This window comes from Eleginops maclovinus, chromosome 11 (genome assembly GCF_036324505.1).
Source record: "Eleginops maclovinus isolate JMC-PN-2008 ecotype Puerto Natales chromosome 11, JC_Emac_rtc_rv5, whole genome shotgun sequence".
Taxonomy (NCBI): domain Eukaryota; kingdom Metazoa; phylum Chordata; class Actinopteri; order Perciformes; family Eleginopidae; genus Eleginops; species Eleginops maclovinus.
This window is the reverse complement of record NC_086359.1, coordinates 19,545,725-19,563,080: the sequence shown is the minus strand read 5'-3', so window position 1 is coordinate 19,563,080 and position 17,356 is coordinate 19,545,725. Positions and strand designations below refer to the sequence as shown.

Here is a 17,356-nt window from a genome sequence, read left to right as displayed (position 1 = left end):
TGCAACACACGCGTTACTATTGGCTAGCGCTCCAACACATTGTATATGATAGGCTAAGGGGCGGGACATCTCTAAACGGTTGACTGATCACAACAGAGCCGGCCAGAGAACCAATCAGAGCAGACTGGGCTCTGGTTTCAGACAGAGGGTGAAAAGAGATGCTGCAGCAGTATGAGAAAAATAAAGAGCTTTTTGAACTTTAAAACAGGGAGACATGTCCCAGTAGAGGCACAAAGTACTAATATGAACCTGAAAATGAGAAAAATATGTCCTATTTAATGAAATCGCTGATAAAAATCTCAGAAAATAATTTAAAAGTAGATCTTGATGGTTGTGAATGGTAATAAATGCTTGTAGAAATTAGCACAGGGCTTACCGAATGACTATTTGGCCACAGAGTAAATACTGACAGGAGTGGGGGCTGTGACTCATTGAACTGAAACTTTACTGTACTGTCTGTATTGGATGTGACTGCCTAAACATGTTTATTGCTTTAACTTCCAATTACACTGAAGCTGAAGTCAGTGTACCATGTGGATCGCTGTCATTCTGAGAAATGACACTAGAGCAGATCTCTGAGCATGGTATACTAAAAATAAGAAAGTGATATAGTTCTGCAGGACACCATGTGGGTCTGATGGATTAGGATGTGCGTGTGTGAAGTTATGGAATGGCCTCACCCTCACACCCATGTGGCAGAGAACATGAGCGTGACTCATAGGGTCATACACTCGTGGACCACCCTACTGCTGGCACCACGGTCACAATCCAACAGCAATGACATCACTCAAATAACGGGGACACGCCTCAAATTTGGAGTCAACAACCACGAACATGACCTCAAACCCACACAGCGCCAGCCTTTGTGGTGTTGGTGTTTAAGGGGAAAACCAAAGTGATGACAGAGAATCATATGAAAACTATTTGAGGGGACATTAGTTAATGTGCTGTGATGGTGAAGTAAAGGCCCCAATAACAGCTGTAAAGACTGTTCAATGGTCAGGTTTGAACCATTTTGGAAAATAAGTGTCGTCAAGTTACTTTCAATAAGTTGTGACAAAGCTAAGGATGATTCAAATGTTATCGTCGCCTGGCTTAAGTAATTTCTTCCAATAATTTGCCATTGCCAGACTAATGATACAACATGTTGGTCTTTTTTAAATTTATTCCTGAAAAGGATTGTATTGTTTCTGTTTCTAAACTAGTGAACATCTCTTTGCTTTTAAAAAAAATTCTACAGTAAATGTGGATGATTGTTCTTTAGGGAACTCCTAAAAACGTAGTCAAACTCAAGACAAAGAGCTCTGACTAACATAACAAAACGTTTCAACGGTGAATCACATATAATTAAAGTCATGGCTTGTACACACTCCACAATGGAAGCAGCCAAGTGTAAATAGTTTGTACTGGGCAGTGACATTCTCCAACCAATGAAGAGATGTCACGTATTAAATAGACTGATCAGATTCGTCTTCAAATAGTACATGTCATGTTGGGAGATAAATACTTATTAAGGATGTACATATAAAGATTAAATGCTTGTCAATAGTCCCAGGAAGGTCTTTGATGGTCTTTTAAAGATCCCCAGGCGCTCCATGTCTCACCGGCACATTTTTACATCAAATTCAATGAATTAAGGCATTATTTTGACCAAACTGTTGGTACAGTGGAGTGGATTTATTTATTTATGTTGTCTCTCTCACTTGCATGAAGTGTGTTTTATCATTCTATGCAGCTCAAACACACATTCACACAAACACACTCACTCATTAGCCCATCCTTTAAATTAATGCTCTGTTCTTGAAAGTTAAGGCAAATTAAATGTAAGACTTTTGATTGCCATTTGGAGCCAAATGTATTTTTTAATGGGGTTTTTCTCAATATCCATGTCTGTTTGCTGCTAATGCAACATGTATTTAATGTTTTTCTTTTTCAAACGAGGCTACCAATTATTTTCAGATTTTGCAATGCCACGAAAACAATGGCATTTTAATACAAATTAAATTCTTATTTTAGAATATTTATTTAATGCCTCTTTAATGATGCGTGGGAACCATGTAAATATATAACAAAGGCATAGTAATCCTATACTATAAATCAGTAATGATAGAATAAGCTTGTACCCCTCCTACCTTGCTCATTGTGGCTCGCACATGCTCAGTGTCGGCCTGGGCCTGTAGCAGCTCCTGCCTCAGCTCCGTCAGCTCCACCTCCAGCCTGTCTCTTTCGGTATGGGCTGTTTTCAGAAGGTTCTGCACCTCACTGCTGTCACTGGCACTCTGCAGGGCCTTCAGATCCCCAGCCTTCTGCCTTTCAATGTCCACCTGCGCTTTCAGCCTACTGTTCTCCAGTCTGAGACAGTCTGCTGTGGCCCGCTGCTCCTCTGAAGCCAGTGCTACCTGAGCTCCAGCCTCACGCTCTCTGTCCAGCTGGGCCTGCAGCTTGTCCATCTCCTCTCTGACCAGGCGAACCTGGCCCTGGGCCTCCTGGTGCTCCTCCTCCAGAGCCCGCAGGCTGCCTGTAAGCTGCTGCTGGATGTCTACCAGCTTCTCCCGTTCAAAGCTTGAGCTCTCCACCAGCTCGCCGTACCTCTGCTCCAGCTCTGCCAGCCGGGGCCCCTGGCTGCCCAGCTCCTCCTCCCTCTGTGCCTGAGCTTCGACCTGCTCCTGGAGGCGGCCGGCGAGCGCCTCGTTCTTTTGGACCAGCACCTCCATGCGCTCCCTCTGCTGTTGGAGTGAGGTCTGCAGGAGGCGCTTCTCCTCGGCCAGGCGCTCGTTCTCAGCCGTCAGCTCCTGCACCACCTGCTGCTGGTCGGCCAGCTCCTGCAGAGTGGCCTGCAGCTCCTCCGCGGTGCTGTGGTGGCTCTCCTCCATCTTGTGGATCTGTTCTGTCAACCTCTGCACATCCTGCCCTCCGCTGACGCCACTGCTCTCTGACTCTGACCGTGATGGGATCTTCTCAAACTCCGAGGAGTCGGGTGATGGTGAGTCCTTGGTGATGTCAGAGCCAGAGGAGATGGAGGATTTCAGAGGGCTGGCATTAGAAGGGCGACTGTCCTGTGGATCTAAGGAGTCTGGGGGGAGACCATTCACCAAAGGCTTTGACAGGGAGCTTGTGTTTGTACTAGAGAGAGGGGAGGCCTCTAAGAACAGCAGCTTCTCTTTCAGTGTCTGGTTCTCCTCCCTAAGCGCTGCCAGCTCTCTCTGAAACTTCCCGTTCTTCTCCCTCAGTTCCCCAACCAGCACGAGCGCCTCCGACACCTGTCCCTGCTCTCCATCGGCAGCAGGCTCTTCCCAGGCGACACAATTGTTTGATGGTGAAGAGGGAGCAGTGGAGGCTTTACTTTTGCAGCGCTGCAACTCTATCCTGAGATTGCTGATCTCTATGTCTTTGGCCTTGGCCTCAGCGAGCAGCTCTTTCACCTGGGTCTCCAGTAAGCCCCTTTCCTGGCTCTCGGCATCTCCACGGGACTTTGTGGCTGAACTACGTGGGGGCTTTGCCAGAGTGGAAAGGCTGGAGGTGCTGGCACTAGAAACCATCTTCTTAGTGGCATTGCTCCTGAGCTGGTCCCTCAGAGAGATGCGGTCTCTCGTTATGGAAGAAGCGATTTCTCTAGGAGCTGGGATACCAGACTTCTTGGCTGCTTGTGCACCTGCAACACAACACAAGCACATATTGAAACAGTGTTCAACGAGATTGAATCCACGTTTACTATCAACCACTCACAAAGCAGTTACAGAACCGCCTCATCAGAGCTGATCATTTAAGGTGAAAAGGGGGGGAACCCCATGTCCATAATGCATTATACACTAACTTATAAGCCTTACAGTCTGCTTATAGCACTGATTAATTATAGTTATTAGGACAACATTTATAATGTTTTATAACAATAATCATACAGCATTATAAAACGTTCTATAATTACTATTTTTCCGTAGAACACCAAATAACCACTTAAAGTAGTACTTTATGTAATAATGCATCATAAGTGTGTGTATTATCATTATAACTAGGGAATACTCTACAGAAAGATTTGAATTCATTTCTCTATTTCAGCTTTTATGACACATAGTCATAAATGCTTCATAAAATCCAAACTATTAAACTATAAAAATACATCTTTAAAAGTTAAAATGTGAAACTTTGGAAACAAGTAATAACAATGAACTTCACTACTAAACGATAAAAAAGTTAATAAAACTACATTAGTAATACCAGGTTCATTTAAAAAGGAAATATTGCCAAAATAAACATTTTCCAAAAGAAAACAAGCATTAAGAAATATGTAAAAAAAACAAGAAGGAAACATGTGTTTATTGTGTTACTAAACAATGTGAATTATCACATCAGATACACACTTTTTAGGGAAAAAAGAATTGACATTAATAAGATTAACATCCATAAAGACTGCAAATGTGTTCTAAGTGGGACAGTGAACAGGAAATGTTTGAAAGATAAAACTTCTCAGTAGAATAACCAGAGCTCGACTGAAACGGGGGGGTCAATAGAGTCAGCGTACAAACATGCTGCGGCTGTGGATTTGTAAACATCATGTAATGAGACTAATTGAATGGACTCATTGTCTCACATTCAGATACTTGTGTTATTCAGCAGTTTAATGTTGCTGGTCACTGTACCCTATTCACATATTGTTCTCTGTTTGGACAACAGAGCATCTGCCTGGCACTGTCTGTCTGTCGCGGGGTCATTCATCGCTGCAGCAGAGCTTAGCTGTGGCATTTTAAAAAGGCATCGGCGTGGGTCCATGGCCCTAGCCTTTTCCAGACCTCTCTCAAATATGAAGAGTATTTACAGATGCCCGGCGTGAGCAGGGTGCCGCCTGAAACTGTTTTATTGTTAATTTTTCCGATCATCAGCAAACAGCGATGCAGACACAAGGGGGCTGCTTGTTCCAAAGGATGACAAAGGTCCCTGTGCACGTGGAGCACTCAGGCACAAAGCAGCTTAAGCAATGCACAGACAAAGACAGCCCTGTGTCTCTCACATGCGTACATCATCATCAAACCTACACAGCAGAGACTAGACAGACAGCCTGTGTGCGGAGACAGACAGCACATCATTTACAACACACACAAAATCCACAAACAAATGGCCTAGTTTGGGATGGAAATCCTCATACCCCAGTGGGTTCTTTAAGTACTCTGCCATTGATAGGCACTTTGCAAACACTATCCCCTTATTGAATAAACTAGCAAATGTGGCAGGAGCTGCCAACTGGCACAATTTCTGAGGTACAAAGCCCTTTAACATTCCTAGAGTGTGCAGCTGTGGTTGAAAAGTGAGGTGGACCATGGAATGATAACCTTAAATAGTTGAGAAAACAAATTATTTTTTAAAAAGAAAACCAGGGGCTCACAAAAATCTAAAGAATGACACTCCGCTCATTTAGTTATGAATGTGGTCAGAACTATCCCTGTCAAAAGATTGCTGTTTTTATTTTTTTAAGGATGCAGCCATCTTAATCATTAAAAAAAGGCAGTACTTAAATCCAATCAATTCGATGGATTGGCTAAAGTTAGAGCTAAATAATCTACAGTCACTTTACTGTGCACTTCACCGAGGATGAAGCCATGACTGACAGAATGAGGACAGCATGCACTCAAATATTATGCCACATGGAAGACATAATCAGCACTGTGTGTTATAAATTATTTTTTACTATGCACCACATTAAGTATCATCCAGATGGGGCTGAAAATACGACACACATTTTAGCTCATGCTTATTTCATGGCCATATTCTCATTATAGGTGCCAATGACAAGGGACATGTAAAAAAGAGAGAAAGAAAAGTCCAACGTAATTAAGATCAGTCCGTTCCCGTGAGGATGAGTGATGCCAGGAGTGGGGCAGCTTTCAATTTGCTGTTCCTTCATATTCTGTTTCCTCTTGCTCTTAGTGGATAAACCCCATATTGAGCACACAAACTCACTCATATTCAGATCACAGACCCCCTTAACCATGGCATCACCACAGCTGCATCATGCACACACACACATGACACCAGTCGAGATGCTAGAGTGAGCACAGACAGCATGATCCCAAAGAGGAAGAAACAGCCACTGGAAAACATTGTCCGTTATATCTTGAAGCTTAATTCCCAGAAAGAAGGATTATAAAAACATGCATTCCACAGTTGACCAAATATTGTTTTATCAAGCTCATAACTTTGCCACCAGTGTATCAGTGTGTCTATAGCAGATAAAAATACAACCCTGGTTATTCAAAACCGGTTTCCAAGAACAACACAGCGGCTGCAAAGTCTTTATTATTTCTATTTTCACATCCTCAAGTGCCCACTTTGCCAGACTTAGAGTCAGCGAGCAGCGTGACTCTGCCAGGAACCAGAGAGTTGATATTAGATAAAGCTTAAACTAACACTAAAAAAGAGACATCAAATAGAACACTGACACCTAAAGTTGCTCATTTTAGGAGTCAAAACACCAGAAACAGTCTCTATAACGTATTTGTCAAACATTTGGCATCTAAAAAAAAAAGGATGATGTCGCAACAGAGTGTAGAAAGAGTGAGACCAGTTTCCCTTCAGCTGAGATGTCCTTGAAGAAGGCAATTAACCTCTAATTGCTCCTTAGGAGCCGCTCAGGGGCCACCTGTTAGTACGTCTTCCAGGACAGAGTGTGGGCACGTGCACTTCTGTAAATTACATTGCCTGCCTAAGGTTTTCGTTGACAAAAGAAACAGAAAAAAATCAAGGTTTGTGACTGATGGATAACAGCAATTTCTTCAATGTACAACCAAGCACAAAAAATGTCCCTCGGGATAAATAAAGCTTCTTGAATCTTGAAAAAGATGATCAAGAAAACCAGTTACTGTGAAAACAAAGCCATCCTGTTTCTGGGACCAGTTGGACCTGTTGCAATGCCTTTAGAGCAGGTGTGTCAGATTTAATTTCACTCAGGGCGTCTTCATATTAGGTACAAACCATTTGACCGTGCCTGAGTACAATTGTTCCCCCTTCTGTACACCCCCACCGTTCAGCTTTCACATTAGGAATGTTGTTCGGTACCAAAATAAACTTGAGTCATTTATATGACATGATAAATATTGCATTCTGATTATATTTGAACAAGTAGCAGCTACCACACAGCCAAGTTACAACAACATGTTTCACAGACCTCAATACAAGTTAAATACAATTAAATGTTAAAGAATGCGTCCAAGAGAGCACACTGATACATCTTTATATGGTATGGAAACTATTTCTACTGTAGGTGTGCAAAACGTTCTTTCTCTAAAATACCTCTGACCAAGTTGGTTAAGATTTAGCTTTATTTTGTGATGTCTTCCATGTAGGCCGGCTCAGCTCTAGCAACATTTATAGCTGCCTCTAAGAAACACTAAATCTGAGGGGAAGAGGGGAATGGGTCATTAACTGGCTCACTGAGAAGCTATCGTCCTCTATAGCATTTAATAAATCGTCAGGCATTCTGCAGAGTCTGGCTCTTATTGATAGCAAAGGGCAAACACCAGTTGTGGAGAAAGAGAAGAAAAGTCTTTCTCAACAACAGTCACAGATCTTTAGATTCAATCTCACAGGAACTGTTTTATATTTCTTCTAAAATACTGAGCTAGGGACTATAAAGACTTTGTCACTTATTCTAGAATAGGATTTACTTATGACAGTGAATATTATGCTAATTTTCTCCTCACCTCTGCTCGCCTCTGTCTCAAACCAGAGCCCAGTCTGCTCTGATTGGTGAGCTGGCTGGCTCTGTTTTGATTGGTCAACCACTTAGAAATGTAATGACACTTAGCCTATTACAAACAATGTGTAGGAGTGCTAGCCAATATAATTAAAAGTGTTGTATAATGATGTCACCATGTTACGGAAATATACAAAGGAGTGTTGAAGGGAAACTTCCTCTGGATGGAAATTTGGGTTTTTATCCTTTTCAGACCATTTACATTCACAAAACCCCAAACAACACACTACAGAAAAGGAAAAAACACAAAAAGCACTTTAATACCGTAGCTACGTCAACAGGCTTCAATAACATATGTTTCACATAAGCATATAACTTGATTGTGCTGTTTACATTAACTAATTATCTGAATGAATCTCATGGAGGGACTTCCAGTAATCCAAACGCATTCAGTTATTCCTCAGAGAGTCAGCTTCCTGATCACAGCACTGCACTGCGCTGGCTTCTTTCTGTCTAATGAAGATAAGCTTTCAAATCACAGCAGGAGCCGCGTGGCTGAACGCTGTCCAGCAGCAGCCGGTTAGCTACAGTCTGCCGGCCTGCCGAGAGGTGACAGAGTGCATAGTGAGCAAAGTGCACTGAGACTTCAATTTGCAGAGCAGGAGGGGTCATTGGTGAGGAGACGTGATGAATTGATGGGTGCAGGTGGTCAAGTGTCAGAGAGTTGGCACCCGAAATGACGCACTGGCCACGTCATCCACACAAACCAAGCTTGGGATGGGAATCTCTCGCTGATGCTACTCTGTCCTTCCTTCCATGTTCCACGAAATGTGCTGTGCAGTTTTTCACTCAGGTGGAAGTGGAGAGGAAAGAGAGAGTACGCAGTGTGCCTTCCTGTTGTCCGAATGTCAGGGCACTAAATAGGTCAACAGGCGCCCATCAGTCAGACGCTGGGGCTCCCAGGCATTCCTTTCCCCTTACGGAAGGGGAAGATAGGCAGAAGTGAGGCTTCATGACTGAGCAGAGATTAGCCTGGGTGGTGAGCTGCACACAGCAGCAATGTGCTACTGAAAACCATAATTGCCATAAGGTAGTACTACACCTCATCGAATTCAAGGGAGACATGTTTGAAAAATAACGGAAGGAAACAAGTTTTGTGAATACAGTGTTAATATTTCAGTCTAGTACGTGACATCCTATGCAAGGTGATAAAAAAATACAAGACACAGATAAAAATAAACTACATAAGCTCTTTACAAGAATGCGAAACAGGGGCAATCTCATTTCATTTCATGTAAGTCGAACAATGTGTGCTTGCACAATGACTGTGTTAACCTCTTAAGCTGCAGTGATTAAATGAAGGCTGACATCCTCCTAACACCTGTCTGTGAAACTCAGTTTAGAAACTGACTGCACAGAGGATAGTAATGGCTATTTGCACTTCTGAGTAGTTCATCCCAGGATCAATGGATACAAAAAGACAACAAACATTTGGTTAAAGGCCCCGGCCGTGGCGCAACTGGCTGGGGCACCTGCACCGTACGCGGGCGACCCGGGTTTGATTCCCGACCCGTGGTCCTTTCCGGATCCCACCCTGACTCTCTCTCCGAATTTCCTGTCACTCTACACTGTCCTATCCAATTAAATGCAAAAAGCCCCCAAAAATATCTTTTAAAAAAACCAAAAACATTTGGTTAAATACCATATTGTGACTCTCACACCCATACAAATGAATAAATACTGCTCTTTTTAACCAATAACTAAATGAAGGTCCAAGCTGGTTGCGTGTCTTCTTATCAAGCAGAGACACGTGCTTAGTAGCTGAGTTGGTATTTGTTCTTGTGGGTTTACTTAATAATAATTAACAGATGAACTTAATTTAGCTAATAGAAGTTTATGTTTTGGTTGTGGCCGGTCTGAAAGGAAGAAGGATGTTGTGAGAAGGCAGAAGACTGAAGAAATGGTTAAGCGTTTACTGCATTTTATTTATGGTGACTGACTGGTGTGCAGCAATGAAACGGATATCCCAATATGGACTAGAGACAACTATTTTTGTTAAAGGTTACATTTGTGTTCAAAAAACATTCTAGTATTGCGGTGATTGCTAATCATATTTTACAGACTTGACTGACAAGGTGATCACCCCAAATCATCCCTCCAATATCGTGAATCATCTCTCAAATGCATTATCATTCAAAGTGATCGGAATTAGTTTGAATTTACAAATTCTAGTTTGAATTACGCCCTGCCTTACACACCCAGACCATCATGTCAGCAGGTGGCGTGTTAATTAATGGTGCCTACATCTGACTAGGCAAACCATCAACCCTGCCTTTACAAAAAGACTCCACTGTGTATTTAAGCTGAGGTGCTTTTCCTGCTTGAGAAATGATCTGCAGCACAGAGTGAAAGTGCAGCATTAGAGCTGGCAGGCCACAGAGGGCCACTTGGCCTGCGTTCTTTGGCTCCTTTAATCATTGTGATTGAATCATTTTAACTGGGCTGCATGCTAAGACTTTTAACACAGCATCCTTATGTTGATCCACTGTGCTTTACACTTCCTATGGAGCCAATACCCAACAGAGCTATCCAATAGATCATGAGCTGGCCACCTGACAATGTCTTTTCTGCTCCAAAGGGAAAACAGTTTAACTCAGGACTAACTGAAGGAATGATAATATGCCATTTGACATGATTGCAGGTCTAGGATCAGCCTGTGTTATGAGTAACAGGTTGTCATGAGTATTGCTAAACTTAGTTTTAAGCCTCTGATGACTTACATCCTAGCCTTATACCTTTGTAATAAACGTTACATAACATATTAGGATGTCACCGTCTTTCCAGGTTTGCCCGAAAAAAGGATTAAAAAACCTAATCTGCGGATAAATTAAGACCTCAATAGTGTACTATGACTCCCTTATCTTAAATACAGCTTCAAACATAATGACAAGCAAACTGTTACACAAAGCAAAGTAAATTCATGCATTGCTTTCAAACTAACTATTCATGAATGTTGACTTTGAGATTCATGTAATTTCGATGGTTCTTACCCTGAAGAAAAGCAAATAATTCATCCTAATAACTGGGTTTAAAACTGAGCAAGAACTGTTATGAATTACGCTGTGCCACTTCCTAAAATCGACATTGTATTCCCCGCTTCACTCTCGGAAAGTTATAGGGATCAGATTTGCTGTTCAAGACACAATGAGTGCTGGAAAGACAGGATTATTTTGCCCAGAAGGAGGACGAACCACCACCAGCTGCTGACAGATACACAAACCATATCATGTTGATTTGCATTGAACACACGATCCTGGGCTTAGTGGCTTACATACGTATTTTTAGGACGTCACTTTTATCCACATATTTTTAGTTGCTCAACCCTTAAGTGGTGATTAATAACACAAACCATATACCTTTGATGTCCAGGCTTTAGTCTCTACTTACACAAACAGGACATTTAAACAGCACACGCCTTCCTCCTCCATCACAAAGCTCTGTGGAATGGCCGGTGTATTTACTGTACCAACTGCTAGCTGCCATGGAAAGTATGACTGATGTGACTTCCTCTCAGTGTCCCAGCTATCACAAGTTCGACAAACTTGCTTCCTGGTGTCCCTGCGCTATGTCAATATGCTCAGATATGGGGTTGAGATAGCACAAAAGTCTACGTATTTCCACATTCGTCTGCGGTACCCACCAGGCACAATAAATCAGGGCTTAGATAGATAAGACTTTAGCAACAGTATCACAACTTCAATGCCATGGTGTATCTGTCAAAATAACAACAATAAATGGAGAATATACCAATTTTCTAGGAAAGACTAAGTAAGATGTTGCCATTTGTCTGAGACGAGACCCAAGAGAGATGTGTTTAAGTGTGAAAACTGAGAATCAAAATTGCCTCAAGAAAGGAATATACCACTAGGAACGTAATCCTACTAAAGCACAACTTTAAAATATGACTTCCTTTATTGTTGCAAGGGGGCCTCTGAAGTGACTTCTAGCTGGACTAACAGGCACATCTCAATAAAATCACTTTTAAAAGACGCTCACTTTAAGGTAAGGTAAATGATACGTCTGCTCTTGTTGGTGTTGGGTGGAGCTATGGTGGTGATTATGTGAGGTCATCAAACTCCAAGCACCAATTATCTTGACAAAGTCATTTGTTGTTCCGCACTAACAGGTGTCTCAAAGCTAACAGGAATGTCAGGAATATGTCGATCCAGTACTGTACACACCTACACTAATCAGGTATACTGTACACCCCGGAAAAATAAAGAGACCACTGCAGCATTATCAGTTTCTCCGCTTTTACTATTTATAGGTCTGTCTTTAAGTTAAATCATTTCTTTTATTGTATTCTATAAACTAGCGGTCTCTTAATTTTTCTCCGGAGCTGTATAATAAAAATCTTATTCTAAAATAGAAGTACCCAGTAGATCATCAATTATTACACAAATCTATTTCCGATATTACATCTTCCTATACAAGGAGAGAAACACTGCTTTAAAACAACATTTAATTGTGCATTTATGGTAATAGAATTTGAGAAATGTTGTACCAGTACCACAGAAATAATAACTTCATATTTCTGTTCTGCAGTGTGGAGAGAATCAACAATCCTTTTCCAATGACAACAAACTAACTGCTATATTGATAGCATTCCCTGAACCTTACTTTCCAAGTTTTTGGCAGCATCTTCAAACATTACAGCTTCCTTCAAGCATCCCCATCAACATTCTGGAGAAACCAGAAGTGTGTGAAATTTCCAAATTAAGACCATGAGAAAGTCCAAACAACCTATTTTATCCTCACTGCACAAACATGTTTTAAGTTTCCTTTAATCCTGCGCCCATATGGGCAAGACTGAATTTGAGTTGTAGCCCTGAAAATAGACCCACTGTTATTGGACGATATATTACAGCCCATTCATCAGCAGCCGACAACAGTGCTGACCGCAGGCTCGGATCTTGGCTGCTCTACCGACGAGCAAGAAAGGAGACTAGAAGGCTTGCTGTGATAGCCTTCAGCGTAATTTGGTTCTGATAACGACTCCCTTATCACTGCTGCAGACAGCTTACTCCTTAGGCTGCCACTACACAGATAACTCCATCAATCAAATGTGAACTGGTTCCCACATTTATTTCCCAATTTCCAGATCTAGAACGGGCCTACTTTCCAAACCCCGAATTCTGACAAACCACAGCTGGCCATCATGTGTAGGAGGAATCTCATGTAAAGAGTTGAATGTATACATGTTGCTAAAAAGAAATGCCCTTTAGTAGTACTGTGGAGAATACATTAAAGGGCTTCTTTTTCTTGGATCTATAGCATAATGTCCTGAGCAGGCATAATGAAAAATCACACCATTTGATGATCGATTCTCATTTGCTTTAGAGGCTCATTTGAGAAAGAGTAGAGTGCTAGTTTACATGAATAACGGGCAATCAATTCAGAATATAGCTGACTGCGTATTCCATTCTGTGGAGTTTGACTGAGGCTCATGGACCAGGCAGAGTTTACATATTTCTCACAGAATGGAGAACATGATTGATTATGTGGTCATGATGGCGTATGCTTTCACATGGCTGAGCAAACATTTGACTCATTTTCAACCCCACATACCACCTATGTGTAACAATATCATCAATATTTTGAACCAGGAGTCATATTCATCAACGAGCAAGAAACCCAACTCTGGCAGAAAAAAAAAGAAAGTAATAAAGCTTCCTTTGTTTCTACTTATTGAGTCAACAATCTTTTGTTTTGTGTATGATGTTCTTAACGTTGCACTGTCAGCTGTGTGTGTGCGGGAAGAAGCTAATCTTTCATCAGCTTGCTACCTTCCAATCTGAGCCCACTGTGCTCTATCTTTAAGCAACACACGCTACTGCTATGAAGCCATGCAGCCTAACACCCACTTCTGACAAAATACCACATCGTTTGTGCGTTTGGGGTGTGTGAGAGATAGAGTGTGTGTCCGTGCCTGTTGCCCTAGCAAGTGGTCTATTTATGTAACGATGAAAAGAAACATATCACAGGGTAAAAATATGATGAAGCTGTGTGTGGGATTATTATACGCATGTTATAATCAAGTTGTACGCATTCATTAAGATGCAAATGCTCATTTTGTTAATGAAATGCAGGGGGGGGGGGGGGGTTACAGACGAATAAGAGCTGAAGTTGCTGCTGAGTACAGTTCAGAGGGACTTTGAAATGGAAATCTTAGTGGGGTGCAGTGGGGATGTGAGACTGATGATAACATCTCTCTTTTGGCAGGTTCCCTCATGCTTACTGTCATGCGCATCTCACTCAGCACTTTTCCCCCCGCCGCATATCAGAACACACAGGTGCAGACAGTGACACACACACAGTACAGTAGACATGTACCGACTGAATGCAGAAACACAAGATAGGTGATTGACACGCACATGGACATGCTCACACAAATAACGGCAGGAGAACAGAGGAGATCCACTAACTTCTAGCGCGTTAAACAGTGTCTGTAACTCCAGGGCAAAATAATCAGCACTCAGTCAGGATTCATTTGTCAGGACCTGTCATGTCAGAGATGTACTGAGACTTGACATGACAGAAGATTATCTGTTGTACTTAACACATGGCTGTCTTTACGTTTCACATCAACAGACACAGACACAGAGGGAACATAGATGCTGAGGCAAACCGCCAAAATCAACAGAAGCAGACCTGACTCTGTCTCCTCCGGTCTCCCCGCCTGGTTCCCCATGTTGGTCTGCTCCGCGACTCCCACTCTCCACACCAGGGCGGACTAATCCAAGAATCCGTGGCTGCAGGGGAGGTGTGTGTGTGTGTGTGTGTGTGTGTGTGTGTGTGTGTGTGTGTGTGTGTGTGTGTGTGTTTGAGTGTCTCCGTTCAGCACCAACAACCAGCGCCGGTCAGTGAAATAGAGAGGAAGCCATACAATTCTCCTTCTTCTTCCCTCCTATTCTTCTTTTCTTTGCTCCACTCCTCTCCCAGGACTGAGTGAGCGAGTGTGTGCATGTGTGAGGAGGCAGGCTGCACGTCCCGTCAGCGAGTGTGCGAGAATGTGTGCGAGTGTGTATGCTCCACAGCGGTGACCGTCTGTCACACTGGCAGGCTGGCGTGCTGGCAGCGTCGTGTGCACTTCATTATTGCTGTGATGACTGGAATCAGCTCAGAGGGGGGAGTGGCTTGCACAGCACACACACACACCTCCTCCCACCGCTGCCAGCCACTTTACTCACACCAATACCAGTTGAACAATGGGGAGATGAACCGTCCCTCTCACTGGCACAGAAAGGACAAGTGAGTGTGTGAGAAAAAAAAGGGTGGAGTAAAGAAGGAAGGAAAGCGGAGCAGGGAGAAAGGAAGCTAGGGCACTAGTTTGTATTTTTGGCAGAGGGGTGACAGGGCATCTCTTGTCTTGCTAAGGGAACTTGGAGCCTGGGACCCCACACAAAGTCTCCTTTACACCGTGTCCCCTCACAAAATCACAACCCGCAAAAAAATCTGTCTTAATGGGGACGATAGTGTAAGGGACAAAATGCCAGCATGCTCTCCTACAGCACGCCCAGCACGGAACAATAGCAGGAGTGTATGCGACTGTGCTTACATGTGTATAAAGACAGGGTGGAGTGCTAGTTTTGGTGGAGTTGGTGGAGCTAGGTTGTGTTTTGTGCTTTCTCATTCACAATGTATGCACGTGTTGAATATTTATGAGAAGGAACCAAGTTGGAAGGGAAAAGGACCTTTCATTTGCTGTTGTACTGCTCCCTTTTTTCTGTACCCAATCTTTAACGTTACGAACCCTTCTTGGATGATCAAAACACAAGGAAGTCAGAAGCTATTGATCTACACTAAAGGTAGTTTGCTATAAAAAATAGCTTTAAAAAAACGATAATTCTATTGGCAAAAAATATGTTTTATTTATTTATTACATTTTTGTATTCATACCAATCTGAGGAGAAAGCTGTACGTTTGCCTGACCCCAATGAGTGATGCAATGAGACTTCACTATGCCACTTTATCTTGTGATGGGGAAAAGAGAATACTGAAAGCCAAGGGCATAACCCAAGTTCTGTACATCTAAATTCTTCTCAACTGCAGCATCAATGTTTGAAAGCCATACTTGACACAGATAAGCTCTGATATTTTTAGAGAGTAGGCTGAGCATCTCTGTTGCATAAGCTCAGAGCTGCCTTCGTGTTTTCAGTTGAAAAGCACCATGGAAAAATTAAATTAAAAAGGCAGGATCATAAAGCATTCAACATCTAAAGCGGTCTCTGCATTTCTGCTCAATATGTATTTAAAGAAACACTGCAGATCAAACCAGAAAAGCATTTTTAGAAGAATCTTCCACTAGTTGCCAGAAAGGTCTTGCATGATGCTGCCCACGTTAGGTTGAATATTCAACCCTTTGATGAAATGCTGTACCCAGTTGCAAGCCTTTTTATATCTAATGAATGTTGCATTAACTGTGGCAACACTTCCCTCTCTTAATATTCTCCCCTCTCCTCATCTCGGAGCAGCAAATCCACATCGGTAAACAAACATGCCTCTAATCCCGCTAAGAATGTTCTCCTCACCGCAGGGCGTCCATCTCTCTGGGCCTCTTTCAGGATCTGGCAGGACCATTTCTCTCTGTGCTGCGTCTTTAGGGGACTTGCTGGGGTCATACACTTCTACAAGAGAGGAATTTCAAACTGGATGCCAGAACTCTGGTCAACAAACCTAAAAAGGGGCCAGGTGTGAGTTGATGCCAAATGCGTGGATGCAGTGTGAAATCCGGGCTGTGATCAAAGCCTTCAAAAGCACTGTAGTGGTAGGAAAGCAAATACTGCATAATAAACAAACGTATGATTAAATAGCTGCACAATTAATAGTGATTTTATGTAAATCACAACATGGACTAGTGCATTATCCAAATCCAACAAAGGGTGATATTTCAAAGCAAAACATGTGAAATTATTATTCTGAATTAAGTGCTGCGGAGAAGTCCCGGCCAACAAATGATGTTTTACAGAATTAATAAAAAATATTTCTTTAGTACAGATCCTTTTTAAAATCTAACCATGATCATTTTATTACAATGTTCAATAACCAAATGCTCCATCTTTCTAATACTGGAATCTGATTGCAATATCAGTTAAAAATAATGGCAAGTTAGTTATTTTTTCTAAATTGTGCAGCCTGAGTGTATTATCATACGGAACAGTATGAACTGACTATTGTTAATATTCAGATTTGAACAAGGCAGTATTAGGCGTAAAAGGTAAAGGTGTGGGTAACTTTGCATGCATATTTGAGAGTGTGTCCCTCTGTGTGTACATGCATGTGTGTTTTTTTACTGCTCGTGTCAGTGTGTGTCTGTCATGGCTGAGTGCTTGTGCAGGCTGAGGCCTCCCGGTGGACTGGGGCGTGTTTGATTAATTCATCCGACAGATATGAGACAGAACCATACTTCTGTCTCCTTCTGCCTCCTAAACACTGACACTGACACTGACACTGACACAGACAGACAGACAGACAGACAGACAGACAGACAGACAGACAGACAGACAGACAGACAGACAGACAGACAGACAGACAGACAGACAGACAGACAGACAGACAGACAGACAGACAGACAGACAGACAGACAGACAGACAGACAGAATGTTTCTCTGG

The 17,356-nt window shown here is 42.4% G+C and overlaps 1 protein-coding gene across 4 annotated transcripts in view; it reads right to left on the bottom strand.

Annotated features, from left to right (window-relative positions):
* The window catches only part of specc1 (sperm antigen with calponin homology and coiled-coil domains 1), a 74,746-nt gene that overhangs the window by 33,175 nt on the left and 24,215 nt on the right, over positions 1 to 17,356 (bottom strand). For 3 of the 4 annotated variants that reach the window (XM_063894531.1, XM_063894532.1, XM_063894533.1), the window contains exon 4: positions 2,133 to 3,652. In XM_063894531.1, coding sequence (XP_063750601.1) covers positions 2,133 to 3,652 — 1,520 coding nt within the window. Of the gene's footprint in view, positions 1 to 2,132; positions 3,653 to 14,395; positions 16,504 to 17,356 lie in introns of all 4 variants that reach the window. The other variant, XM_063894535.1, reaches the window with a different exon arrangement.